The sequence below is a fragment of the Panonychus citri genome, unplaced genomic scaffold (genome assembly GCF_014898815.1).
Source record: "Panonychus citri isolate SS breed McGregor unplaced genomic scaffold, ASM1489881v1 Contig00096, whole genome shotgun sequence".
Taxonomy (NCBI): domain Eukaryota; kingdom Metazoa; phylum Arthropoda; class Arachnida; order Trombidiformes; family Tetranychidae; genus Panonychus; species Panonychus citri.
The window spans coordinates 445,266-459,323 of record NW_026515501.1 but is presented as its reverse complement, the minus strand read 5'-3'; the positions used below and the strand labels follow the sequence as shown (position 1 = coordinate 459,323).

At 31.6% G+C, this 14,058-nt stretch overlaps 2 protein-coding genes across 2 annotated transcripts; one reads left to right on the top strand and one right to left on the bottom strand.

The window, feature by feature from the left end:
• Positions 1-102: 102 nt before the first annotated feature.
• On the top strand, positions 103-4,744 carry LOC128388266 (peroxidase-like). The gene is made up of 6 exons (XM_053347657.1): positions 103-481; positions 556-1,199; positions 1,281-1,530; positions 1,602-2,332; positions 4,216-4,324; positions 4,446-4,744. The coding sequence occupies exons 1-6, from the start codon at positions 249-251 to the stop codon at positions 4,531-4,533; spliced, it is 2,055 nt and encodes a 684-aa protein (XP_053203632.1). The 5' UTR covers positions 103-248; the 3' UTR covers positions 4,534-4,744.
• A 4,156-nt stretch (positions 4,745-8,900) lies between these two features.
• On the bottom strand, positions 8,901-13,528 carry LOC128388268 (protein scalloped-like). Its single transcript, XM_053347661.1, has 4 exons — positions 13,042-13,528; positions 12,333-12,725; positions 11,732-11,875; positions 8,901-10,878 (listed from the first exon to the last, which is right to left on the bottom strand). The coding sequence occupies exons 1-4, from the start codon at positions 13,366-13,368 to the stop codon at positions 10,606-10,608; spliced, it is 1,137 nt and encodes a 378-aa protein (XP_053203636.1). The 5' UTR covers positions 13,369-13,528; the 3' UTR covers positions 8,901-10,605.
• Positions 13,529-14,058: the final 530 nt, after the last annotated feature.

Here is a 14,058-nt window from a genome sequence, read left to right as displayed (position 1 = left end):
TATGATTAATTGAATTTTGATTGAAGGTTAATAATGAAAAACAAAACGTGGTAAATTAACAATTGATTTTAATTGTTACAGATTAAATGTATTACTGTGTGTTTTAGTTGACAATTAATCAAATTATGGGTCGAAAGTGTTTAATTGTCAGTCAATGATTAATTTTATTGTGTATTTAATTGATAATCTTGATCCATTGTGAAATGATTTTGTTAGTTGGCTGGTTGGAATAACAATCAACAATTAAGATGGACAATTTACTAATTTATTTACTTGTAGTGTTTTGTACCTTAAATTGTAAAGTTAATTGTGATGATTTAATCAGTGGTAGAAATGATTCTCAGCCAATCAATGTTGATTCTTGTGAGACAATTAATCATCGTAACATAAGCTTAATAGAAAGATTTCAAATTCGTATTGCAAATCGTGAAAAAATTTTCCAACTACAAGAGGAACAATTAAGTCGAGAGAATCAAATTAGGTAATGTAATTTGTGGACAATTAATTGTTTAAGTTGTTAATTCTGTTGGAAATTTTGTCGATTCTGTTTCACAGAAATGGTATCAGGAGTCGGGCTCGAACTTCTTGTCCTTTGCCATCCATTCGGTGTTTTCGAAGTCGCTATCGAACCGTTGATGGAACTTGTAACAATCTGATCAACCCACGTCTTGGTGCTGCCGGTGAGTGTATACCAAGAATGTTACCCGCTGAATATGCGGACAAAATATCAGCGCCAAAAGTATCGATAACGGGACGATCTTTACCTAATCCTCGATTGATCTCATTGGCACTTCATTCGGAGCCGAGTGAAGCCTCACCATTATTAACACAGATCTTTATGATCTATGGTCAGTTTATCGATCATGATATGACCTTCACTCCACCCGCACAATCAGAAACAGGAGAGGATATTGAATGTTGTCCATCACCTCAATCGGGACGTGGATCACAACGAGGATCAACCAACAAACGTGGATCAAGATCTAAGTGGTGTTATCCCATACAATTGTCTTTCGATGATCCATTTTACGCTCGAATGGGTCAACGTTGCATGGAGTTTGTCCGATCAGCAGCTTGTTTATCATGCACATGGGGTCAGAGATATCAACTGAATGAAATCTCATCGTTCATCGATGGATCAGTCGTTTATGGATCGCTGGCCAATGAGACTCGCGGTTTACGAAACTTTGATGGTTCAGGTTAGAATTAGGATTCAATGAAAAATCTATTCCCAAAAGCGGCCAATAATTAGGCTTCCATTTCAATCGTCACTTTTTTAGGAACTCTCAAAGTCGCTCGTGATTTCCGTGGCAACATTTTACTACCAAGATCATTGACACCCGACGATGATGGATGTTCGGTAACCTCTCGAAGGGTTTTCTGTTTCAATTCAGGCGACGGACGCGCCAATCAACAAGCACCTTTAGCTGGACTGCATACACTTTGGCATCGGCACCATAATCGCTTAGCACGTGGTTTAAGATCTGTGAATCCTCATTGGGATGGTGAAAGAATCTTTCAAGAAACTCGGTCAGTTAATTAACTTTAATTGTAGAGAAGAAACAATTTAATTTTAATGATCCTGATTGAATTTAATTTAGTCGCATCTTGGCCGCTCAACTGCAAGTGGTCACTTATAAGGAATGGCTTCCAATCGTTCTTGGCCCAGAGCTTATGAAACATTATGATTTGAACATTTTATCAACTGGATTTACTCAATATGATCCAACTCGAGATCCATCGATAACATCAGAATTTAATACAGCGGCATTTAGATTTGGACATGCGCTAATTCGTGGGTTTTTCGCTCGAGTCTCAGCTGATGGATTCCGAGTACCATATCGATTGAGGGACAACTTTTTCAAACCCTACACTCTAAGAGATGGTACACTTGACTCAACAATTCGTGGTCTGATAGCAACTCCGACAAGCGCTTGGGGACCTGGAGTTGATGAGGATGTTAGAAACCACCTGTACCAAACTCAGAATGATCGATTCGGCGGTGATCTGGTTGCGATAAATATACAAAGAGGTCGTGATCATGCAATTCCAGGTTACACTTCATTGGTTAAACATTGTTACTCGAAAGATATTATCGATTGGTCTCAACTCGATGAATACATGAAACCCATTCAACGATCTCGATACCAGTCAATCTACGCCAACATTCAAGATATTGACCTTTTCTCGGCGGGTATTTCAGAGATTCCGATTTCTGGTGCTCTTGTGGGTCCAACATTTGCTTGCATAATGGGGAATCAGTTCAGAAATCTCAAATTAGGCGATCGATTTTGGTTCGAGCACTCAGGCCAAGACGGCTCGTTCAGTGAAGGTAAGCTCAATAATCTACAATCAACCAAAAAAGAGAGACAATTAAGTTAATAATTAGTAATTTCTCATATGTAAACATTGACAATTTAGCTAAAAGTTAATTGTTAATTATCAAAATCTATCAAGAGTCTCAAGTAAATCAATCAATATAATGAAAGATTAATACAAAGATAAAATTGATCATTGATTGTGTTTACAATACAATTTAAGTAATTGAATATTGATGATTATTTAATCATAATCAATGAGAAGATACAATTTAAAAATAATTGAAAGTTGTATGGGAATGTAACAATTAAGGATTAACAATCAATTAATTAGAAATTTTCGTGAGAGTCAATAAACTCATTGATTTGACCAATGGTTTTTTTTTGTTTTCTGAGAGACAATTAGATAGTTAATTGTTTAGCTAAAGAAAACAATTGAAATTTATCAGCATCATAATATTAACATGATCAGAAATGTAATTAACTAATTGTTAACATAATAATAAGAGTAAAAATGAAAATTTGTGATGAGAAACTGTTACTATTAAATCAACATACACATCGAGGAGGTAATTTTAATCAATATTGATTAGCGACACTGTTAACAACAATCAAGGTATCAACAGATGTGATTTAATAATCCTTAACCATGATAGAGTTAATTTTAATCAAGATAATCAGTATCATAATAATAATGATTAAAATATTATCACAAGTGGTTACGGATTGATTAATTTACCTGATTAGAAGGTAAAATTAATGAATGAAATCAAATTATCATTCAATTTTGTGCATTTAGTGAATTATAATGAATGTGAAGTTAATTAAACTCTAACAATTGAATTAATACAATTAGTGGATTGAAACAAGATGAACAATTTACAAGTTAATCTATTAATTTAAAGTAAATACAGTAAGTAGGTTGTCTTGTTATTCAAAGTTGATGGTGAAAAGTTTCAAAAAGGTTGAACTAATTTCATGAGGAAGGGAAAAGGATCAACAGTTGGGTGAAGATGATTCAATTCCTATGGTGTGTCTATGAGTTTTTTTAGACTGTGACACTGATTAGTTGACAATCTTCATCTTGTAAATGTTTACATCTCTTTGAAAAGTAAGAGATGATGTAGATGAAGATGAAGATGAAGATGATCTTCCATGTAATCTTGCCATCTCTCTCTCGTTCTTTATTATATTGTTAAATTAAATTGTGGTTAAAGTAGAAGCTTAAAGTTTGAATACGATATTAAGCCCACGCTTGTTTGAGCATGAAGATGAAGATTCAGAGAGTAAATAACAACCTTGAAGAGAATGATGAAAGAGAGCAGGATGATAATAATGATGATGAAGGTAAGCTGAAGATGATGAATAATACAAAAAAACGAGAGAGAAAAGAAAGTAAAAAAACAGATTGGAAGATGAAAAAACTAACACAGTTTAAATGAAATGCAAACCTCATAGTGGTGAAAGTGAAATCTGGTTAATTGGCAAATCATCAACTAATACTATTAGTTAATTTGATTAATCAAAATCAGCAACAACACCAATAAGAAAAGATAAGCAATTAAATAATGTCGACAATTAATATGAAAAGAAATTAACAATCAAAGACAGAGAGAGAGAGAGAGAGAGAGAGAGAGAGAGAGAGAGAGAGAGAGAGAGAGAGGATTAAGATTATGATGGTAAATGAGATGATAAGTGGGATTAACTGAATCTTATGTAAATTTTGGTAAAAGAAGAAGATAAGATGAGAAAAGATGAGGTGAAAAAGTAAAGATGATGAAGAAACTGTTAGAAAACCGGCTTGATGGGACATCCATCTCACCTTTCATCATTTTGCTCATCCCCTGTTCTTACCTGTTCAATTTCAATCTCTCTCTCTCTCTCTCTCTCTCTTCAGCTCAGATAAATAACCTAAGGGAGACAAGTTTAGCCAAGATAATTTGTGCAAATGGTGATGATTTTACAATAATCCATCCAAAGGTTTTCCTTCCGGTTTCCCAACAAAGGTGAGTTTCCAAGGAGTCACTTTATCATCAGCTGATTCCGATTGTTCCTAATGAGAGAACTTTTATTTTCTAATTTCTCTCTTTTCTTTCTTTTCATTTCTTTTACCTTTTCGATATCAAGTAATCCATTGACTCCATGTTCATCTCTTCCTGATATTGATCTAACCTTGTGGACAGAAACACCAAGTTTCACAAGAAACTTTGGATGAACTTTTTTTCTTGTCATCATTATCATCATCTTCGTACATTTCGTATGTTATCATCTGCAAGACGATTATCTACCTGGATGACGAGAGTGAGAAAAAAAATAGTAGGAAGAAAAATTAAACAATAATAATCAAAGTAAATTAAATGACAAACAAAGTAAATAAAGAAAATCGTTTTTTTTTCATGAAACGAAAAAAAAAATCAATCAATTGATACCTTTTGTCTTCAATTCATTACCATGATTATCTTTACACTTCCAGGGGAAATAGTTTGAATTGCATCGGTGAACTTGATTAGGAAACACAACAACAATTAAGACATATATTGATTATAATTGTGATTTGATTAGTTTTTATGATTCTAAAAACAATGAAAAACCAACATGATGATATTAGTTTTGTCTGTTGATGTTTGAAAAATTTTCAAATGAATCGTTTTTCTTGTAACCATAAAGAGAGAGTCAAAAGTTAGTAATTAATTGTTATTATCGTTAAAATTAATCAGTTAAGAGACAATTGTCACTAATGAGACACAACCTGGAGGGTTAATTGCGTTATTATCATGATAATCATGAGCTTTTTGTGTTTACTTAATGTTTCAAGCCAATGATCTTGGGGCATCTTTGCAAGAAAAAAGGTAAACAGGAACCAGGAGCTTAAAGGAGCCAAAGAGCTAAAGATGATGATGAAGATAATAATAGTAATAATTTAACAATAATGAGTCGGTAATAAGAGAGGAGAAAGTTAAAAGAAAGAGGAAGATGCTGATGATGTGATGATAAGATGACAAAATCTCAGGTAAATTTTATTTTTTCACTTTTTGTTACCTGAACTTAAAAGGTTATTATGTAATAGTAATAATCATGTTAATGAATAAGATGATTACTGTTGATATGCAAATAGCATATGAATATACACTCCTTAGTGCAAGATGATACAGTCAATGAGCACTCATCATCTTCATCATCATCATCATCATCTTCTTAATCTTAATCTCTGTTTCTCTCTCAATTGAAATTTAATAGAAACTAATTTGGCAAAGGAAACGTAATCATAAGATGGATTAATAATTTGATGCCAAAATTTATTACACTGAGTCAGTGAAAATGATTTTCGTCAACTTAACCTCAAATTCAGTGTAAAAAAATAAAGTTTTACATTTAAATTTAATTAGTGATTAACTGTTAGTTAGTTAATCATCTCTCTGTGTCTTAATATGTATTAATCTTTACCCTCGATAATTTATCAACTGTCAAAAAATTAAGTTGCAAATGATTAGCACTTATCATGATCATTGATCGCAATTGTTTGTGGTTCATTTATTGCATTGGATTTGCAATTTAATTTGATTGTTGTTGGATTTCCAATGATGATTTAATAATCTAAATTGTTTTGTTAAGTTTTTTCATTGATTGTCCGTTGATTTGTATTGTTTTGTTTTTTAGAGACTTGGCTAATTAACTCGGTGTCCAGTGGTTAATTTAGTTAATTGTTTCATCAGCCTGGGAACAGAAATCAAATTATCATAATTAGTTATAATTTTCACAGTTTAAGATAAATATAATACTTACAATTAACCAGATAATCATCACTAATTGTTGCCAAATTGTTTAAAATTGGAAGCTTTAATCAAGATCATCACTTGATTTTCATCCATTGGACTTAAATTGCTGAAACAATTTAACTTGTTAATTGTTTAATTTGTAATTTTTTTTTTCGTTTTGTTTTTGATTAATCAAACATTTACCTTTAAACAATTTAATTAAAACTGGATTAAAGGTTAGTTTGAATAATTTGTTAATATAAATCCGATATTAATCTGATCGCACCTCTAAACACAATTAATATATTGGGTCAGATCAAAATTTTCAATCAACAATCAACAACAACACACAACTACAATTAACTGTTAACCAAAAAAAAAATTAGTGTAGGTGTTTTTTAATCAAACGATTTAGGAGTGACTATTAACAAACATAAACAATTTAAAAACTAAATTAAATCTCAATCAGATTCATTTCAAGTTAATCAAAGTGAAAATGTGATAATTGTATTTCCTTTCAGGCCAACAATTTAAATCACAATTAGAGGTTGGATTTAAACTAATCATTTGATTATTGATAAACATAATTAATTCCTGTTTTTGATCAATGATTAAAGTTAATTCATTGAAATTAATTGTAACAATCAACTTTCAATTGATTTGATTTAGTTGTAATAATATTTTACACTTTGTTTTAATTTTTTCAATCCAAATTGATTATCAGACTGATTAAAATTAAACTACTGTAACAACAACAATAAAACAAATCAAGGTAAATATAAATGAAACTGTTAATTGTTGTTCAGTTAATCATTGTAGATATGATCAAGTCATTGTCAAGTTTAATTGAATCAAATTAAAAGTAATCATTTGATATGATCACACAATCAACATCAACAATTGGATGATACAAAATTTGAAGAAGCAATTAAATGTCAATTTAGTTAAATAATAAGTCCACAATTAACATCAAGTAATCAAACAATTTAGCTGTGATATTAATGATTAGATTTAATTTGTCTTTTAACAATCAACACTAAATCATTAACTGTTTATGGTTAAGAAATTAATTCTTCATAAATTATTGGTAACCTTAAGTTTATGACAGTTAACTGTTTAAATGATATTGACAGTTTCCGGGATGATTAAGGATGATAATCATCTTCGTGATCATCATGATTAGGTTAAGGTTAAATTGTGAATGTTTAATCAGTTAATTCAGTTTCAATTGTAAAAGTTTCCAATAAGTTGATCAAAAGTTTCTAACTGTAAATGAAACTTTTCCCCCTCAAACAGTAAGTAAGAAAAAAAATCTGATTAGTTGATCAACAATTGGCTAATCAAGTGATGAAGATTAAGATTTTAATTAATCTCTCTCTCTCTCTTCTAACTGTAAGTGGATTAAAATTAATTGTAAACAAAATAAGTTCAAGGGTAGAAAAGTTTTATGGGAAAAGTTGATCGAGAAAAAAAATCGAAAGAAAAATTTTCTTGATTCTCTCAGAGCAACAATTTGAAACAATCAATTGATTAACTTGATATTTTTCTCACTTTTAATTGTAACAGTTGATTGTTGGATTAATAAGGTTGTTGCAATGATAAAGAAATTTATTGATTGTAATTGATTATTGTAAGAAATCAAGTAAATCATAAACCAACGGTAATGAGCGTAGGCGAAAAGTTTTTCTTAACTAACAATTAGCTTAACAATTTAGTAAACAATCAATGAATTACCAAGGTAGTTATTGCATGGAAAATAGTTAATCATCATTAGTTTAATCACAATTAAAAAAAAATTTTCTCTAAACATTTAAAATGATTAAGATTCATGTAAATAATGAGTTGAAAAAAAAGAGATTCAATTGAACAAACTGAATTAATATGATGACAATTAGCAAATTCAGTGGTTATTAATTGTTATCATGAAACAGCATCATCATCAACATGTTTAACTGTTAATCAATTACCAAAGTAACTAAATAAATTAATTATTAATTAATCAATTGAATGAAAAAAAAACTTAGATTGGGATGATAACTTTTTTTGTCTCTCAATGTTTTCCCAATCTCTTTGTATGTGTAAGTGTCTGTTTGTTGTTCATGATCAATTATCATCATTTTCAAGCAAGATGATGATAATTTAGAGTCACCATCATCACCATCATCATCGTCATCATCATCCAGAGTCTACCTGTGATTATAATTACCTTTTATTTGAAATGAAGCAAAAAAAAAACCAAGTTACACCCAAAGACAGAAACCTAACAAGTCTTAGCTCAGAGTCTCAGGTAAAAAAACCGGTAGTCTGATTAACTTGATGATGATGATTTTTTCTTCCATCTCTCTCTCTCACTCTCCTTGTTGATTGTATAATTAGTTGACAAACTGGATTATTTTGTGAAACGATGAATTAAAAAGCACACACACTACTCACTAATAATCACAATTGTTAATCACTGACAGCAAAAGGTTGTTAGTTTAATCCGATAGATGAAATTGTTTCCCTTTGAAGACCAATATCTTTTTTTGTTCAATCTCTCATCTTGATGATTTTGCTTTTTTTTGGTGAGATGATGAAAATAATTGATGTTGATTGTTGATTGATGATGATGATGATGATGATTAGGATGACTTGATCTTCCTCCTTTGAGAGAGAGAGAGCGAGAAAAGATGATATATAGAAATTAAATCCTTCTTTTTTTTCTTAACCCGATCAACTTAAATTCTCAACGGAAGTGAAACAGAATTCGTGTTGATACTGTTCATCATGATGATCATCAAACTCGGTGATATTTGATGGACGCGAGAAAGAAAACAAAAAGAAAGAGTAAATTGTAAATACAATGTAATAAATAAATAGATAATGATTATGATATTAATTAACTTTGATTGTTAACGAGATGAGAGATAAATGAATGGTATGGTAAAAAATTTACATAACACCCTGTGAACAGAAAAGAGATGACGGATTGAAAAAGAGTGAGTGAGTGAGAGAGATAATCAAAATACATGTATTAGGGGAGAAAGAGAGAGAGAGAAGGTGTCGAGGGTGAAGGTGGAGGAGGTGGAGGTGGGAAGATGAAATATAAGACAAGCAAAAAAAAGATTGATGAAAAAATGGCAGAAATCAGCATCGATTCGTCTTAGGGTGTGTGTGTGTTTTTGTGGTGTTTTTTTTGTTGTTTGTGGTGGATGTGTGTGTGTGTGTGTGTAGGTCAGAGTGCCTGTAGCTTTAAATATATACATATATTGATCATCATTCATTTACTTTCAATAATCATCATCAACATTTTTTCAAATGAATCATTTTTTGAACCTCATCAGCTATTAAATATCAATTGTGTCTGAAATGTTGCAAATAGTATCGTAGACCCTTGGGATTGGGATCTAATCGATGTCTTGTTTTTTTTTGCATTTTGTCAAGGGTTTGGTGAGTGTGTGTGTGTATATATGAAGGTATGTGTACATATATATATTTATGAATGTGTTTGTTTTGTTTACACACACACAACATCAAAATATAAATGTAAAAGATGTTGGTATTGAGATCACTTCTTCTTTCAAGTCACTGTTATGAAATTTGTTGCCATATCTTTTGGGATTATGTATAGATATATATATGGATGTATATATTTTTAGTGTGTATGTGTGTTGCTTTTTACCTGAGATTAAGATTGTTTAGCTAATCTTTTAGAACGGCAATTTTGTAGTACTGGACAAAAGTTGATGATGATTTTTGTAAGTTTGTTGTTGTTTTTTCTGCTGCTTTGAAACTGTGTTTTGTTACCTCATGAGAGGGAGGGAGAAAGAGAGAGAGATAGAGAGTGTGTGTGTATATGTATACATATATGAGGCAAAAAATGGCAAGGTGAGAAAGAGAGAAAGATAAAGAGAGAGAGAGAAATTGGGAGAAAATTATAGACACAAGGTCATGGGGATAAGGTAAAAGGGCGTAAAACAGAGGATAGAGAGAAAGATATAAGATTAGGCAGCCAAAAAAGCTAAGGCAAAACAAAAAAATATTAAGTTGTTGTTGGAACGTTCAACAGACTTGAAAGGAGATAACTTGATAGCAAGTCATGAAAGAGAAAGAAAGAAAGAGAGAGAGAGAGAGATAGGAGTGGTTAAAACTCATGTGGAATAGGCAAAATCACGGGGAAATAGGTGGTATCGATTGAATGAAAAAAGGAGGGAAGAAGATGAGAAAGAAAGAGGATAGAAAGAGAGATATAAAGAGTAAGAGAGTGAGAAGACAGAGAAAAAAGGTGATAGGGGGAAGTTAAATTATTGTACAAAGAAATAGAGTTTAACTCAAGTTCACTGGCGTAGTCCACTAATTGATAAGCTGGTCAGTTTGGTGGTTTGTTGTAGTTGTTGTTGTTGGTGTGGTTCTCGAGGAAAATGAGAGAGAGAGAGACTTTGAAGAGAGTGGAAATATGGAGAGAGGACAAATAGTGAAAAAGAGAGGGAGATGAAGAGAAAGGTTACAAAAAAGAAAAATAGTACACAAAATAACCGAATTTGTTGTCATTATCAATTGTCGTTATTGGTTAATCTATAAATATGATGCTGGGCTCCGTGTTCCGATGCTGAGACTTCAAAAACAAATGCAATACAAAGCAGCGTATCCTGTGTCTCTCTATTGGTTATTACTTGGAGAATGGTGAAATTTTCTAACACTGAATTCATCATGTACTTTTCCGGTAAATCCTTTAATTTGTGAATAAAATTAATCATGTATTCGCACATAGGTGACTTCTCGAATCGATAAACATTCCTTCCATTCTCATAATTTGGATATTCAACCTGTAGATCATGTTGATTGACGATAAGTTGGTTAAATGCACAAACACCAAAAGTGATGATAAAGATGATGATGCAAAAGAATCACAGAGGAAAAAATCACAAAGGGAAAGAGTAATGGAGAAAAAGAGAGAGAGAGAGAGAAAGAAAAAAAATATAAGAGATCAGAGATAAGATAATGATTCAATGATTATGAGTACACACAGACAGAGAGATTAACGTGTGCTAATGATGATACGATACAGTAAACGCGTTAATAGGTGAAAGCGGGTGTTTAATTGTTATGGTTATGGTCAAGAGATTGTCAGTTAATTGTCAATATCATGAGACTTGATTCAATGTAATAGAATAAGAAAAAGAAAAAGAAAGAGGAAGTGCAAAGGAAAAAAATAGATGAAGATGCTAAGATGAGTAGTTTGTAAACTAGTCTTGTAAGAAGATTAATAAGCAAAACAAAGCGGGATTTTGAAGGTTCAACGGGCTCAGTGTAGACCAACAATCAACTAATAGCTGTTTAGATGTATAAAAAAAAGCATTAACAAGATTGACTAAATTTGACAACAATAAATGACAAGAGAAAAAAAAAACAAAACCGCAAATGAGAAAAAAAAAGTAACAATAGTTTTTCAATTCTGTTCTTCATCCGTTTAAATTGCTTAACTATTTCACTGTTACAATTAACTGTTACATTGATTGTAATCTGAATATCTATTATATCTCGGAGATAATGTTGGAAATTGGTAAATCACATGTACACTTATCTTTATCAGAGGGGAAAAAAATAAAGCCTAATATATTTTATTACTTTTTTTTTTGGATAAACCGATAAACTTTCAAGTGAAAATTTTACACTTACCTCGACCTTTTCAACTACTTGTTTACCAAACGAACACACTTTCGTTGAACATGTTATCATCATGCTTTTCGATGATTCAAACATAGCAGTTACTCCATAGAAGGCATTCTCGAGCATTAGATCTTGAGGGATTCCGAGATCAGCCTGATGATGATTAGCACGAAAAAGAAGAAAAGTTAAAAGAAATAGAGATTAACAAAGTGAGATTGATTAGTTTGAACAGAAAGAAAGGAAAAATTGTAAAGGTTTACGTAACAATCTTAATAACCAGCTATCATTATAAGCTTAAGGATGACAAATATTACATAGGAAATTTATAGAAACTAGAAAAATAAAGGTAGAAAGAGATAGAGAAAGAGAAGATAAAGTGAAACTGAGATGATTTCTGCTCAATAGAGACATGAGACATTATATAGATTATTACAAGAACAAGGTTAAGGGTCAAAAATACTAGACTATTGATCATCGTACTTTAGATTTGATGAGACGAGGATTAAGATATTAACTGTTGATATGAACATTTTAAAGTATAAGTTCGAAGTTGAAAAGAATCATTCGATTGAGAATCAGGGGGGAAATGAGATAGAGAGAGAAAACTTACCCAAAATTTAACCAAAAAGAAAGCATTTTGTGGACCTTTGTCATATAACTCTTTGAGTCCTTCTTTATTTTGAGGGAATTTATCACTTATTTGGCGAATATCTATGTCTTCCAAAATTGGATCAGAAAACGATGTAGGCCCACCGATTTGGACGAAAATATGTTTGGTAGCCTGAACACCGGAACCAATTTCTAGAAAGGCTGTAAACTCACAGAGTCTCAATTCATGTGTAGCTATACACCGATCCTCAAGTGAAGGTACATTGTTATTGTGATTATTGTAGTGGGAAATTGCATTGGATATCAAGTTGGATACACTGTTGAAATTTTTCAGCTCATTGAATGGTTTTATATCATCGGTTGTAGTGGGTCCAGCTGGTTGCCATAGCTGAGTCTAGGTGAGTGAAAAAAAAGATCGAAAATATTAGAAAAAAAAATAAATACAAAAATTGATTAAAAGTCGATATACTAGAGAAAAAAGAGAGATGAGAAGGCGAAGAAAAGAAAAGAGGAAAGAAGAAAAATCAAGGCAAAAGATTTTAACCTTTGTCTCCTTCCCCCATTTCGGGTAACAAGGTATGGAAGAAATGGAAAAAAGAAGAGAAAAAAGAAAAAGAGAAGAGAAAAAGAGAGAAAGAGAGAATAGGAGACACACACAGAGAGATGAAGATGGAAATAAAAGAGAGAGAGAGAGAGAGACGATTTGTTACCTTCAATTTGGACTGCATTTCCCTGGCTTTCCGTCGGGCAAGCACTTGAATATGACTAGATACTTGTTTCCGTGTTCGAGTTTTACCAGTTCGTAATTTAATATAACGAGCAATCAGCTCGTTTCGTCCATACATTTTACCCTCATCCGAGAGGATAATTTTACGTCGACCACAGGGTGGGTAAATGGCAAGAGCTTCTTGAAAGCTTTGTTCAATGTCAGCAGACCAAACACCTTCAGCATCCGAGTTTGATGTATTGTGAATATCTCCCTCCAATGAACCATCTTTACTTGAATCATCATCATGAGAACTCATTGTTGGATTCATTTTGATTGTGAACAAAACACCAAAACAACAAATGTAACTGATTTTTTTATATATATATTATTATATTTTTTATTTGTTATCCGATGATTAAATGAAACACTAAAGTGATACAAACAGAACCAAAATTTTCACTTACCTTTCATCATCTTCCACACTGCCATCTGTTTCCATCTGATGGAATCACAAACAATAAAGGATAACCGAGATTTCGAGCTTATGTGTCGCCATCTATTGGAAAAACATTTCACTTCTTTTCGAAACAAAATTTTTTTTCTCTCAACTTTGTTTTCTCAATTTTTCTTTTCTTTTCTTTTCTAAATTGTTTATCAAACTTTTCCAAGTTATTACGAAAATTTCGATAATAATTTTGGTAATTAGGTAATTTAATTTGTAGACTTTTTCTAATTGTGATTAACTAATTCGCTGATCAACTTTTCATTGCTTAGAAATAATTTATGCAATTGAATTGAAGGTTGACTTTTTTTGCTTCTTGTTTTTGTTATGGTTTGTTGACTAATTTAGTTTGTTTTTTTTTGTTAATTGTTGTTAATTACTGTTGACAGTTGAATTGACAGTTTGTGATCAAGGCCTAACCACAAACACAATAGGAAGATGATGATAATGATCATTAAGGTTAAATCTTGATGCTTTGAGTTGGTGACAAAAAAAAAGGTCTAACCAATTGGTTGT

Bases quoted from the DNA above. Each gene is read 5' to 3' on its own strand.
- LOC128388266 (XM_053347657.1), top strand. From the start codon at position 249: ATGGACAATTTACTAATTTATTTACTTGTAGTGTTTTGTACCTTAAAT. The intron at 1,531-1,601 runs GTCAGTTAATTA...AATTTAATTTAG, and splicing joins AGAATCTTTCAAGAAACTCG to TCGCATCTTGGCCGCTCAAC. The intron at 2,333-4,215 runs GTAAGCTCAATA...CTCTCTCTTCAG, and splicing joins AGACGGCTCGTTCAGTGAAG to CTCAGATAAATAACCTAAGG.
- LOC128388268 (XM_053347661.1), bottom strand. From the start codon at position 13,368: ATGAATCCAACAATGAGTTCTCATGATGATGATTCAAGTAAAGATGGT. The intron at 11,876-12,332 runs GTAAGTTTTCTC...AATCATCATCAG, and splicing joins TCTTTTTGGTTAAATTTTGG to GCTGATCTCGGAATCCCTCA. The intron at 10,879-11,731 runs GTAAGTGTAAAA...CATGATCTACAG, and splicing joins AAGTAGTTGAAAAGGTCGAG to GTTGAATATCCAAATTATGA.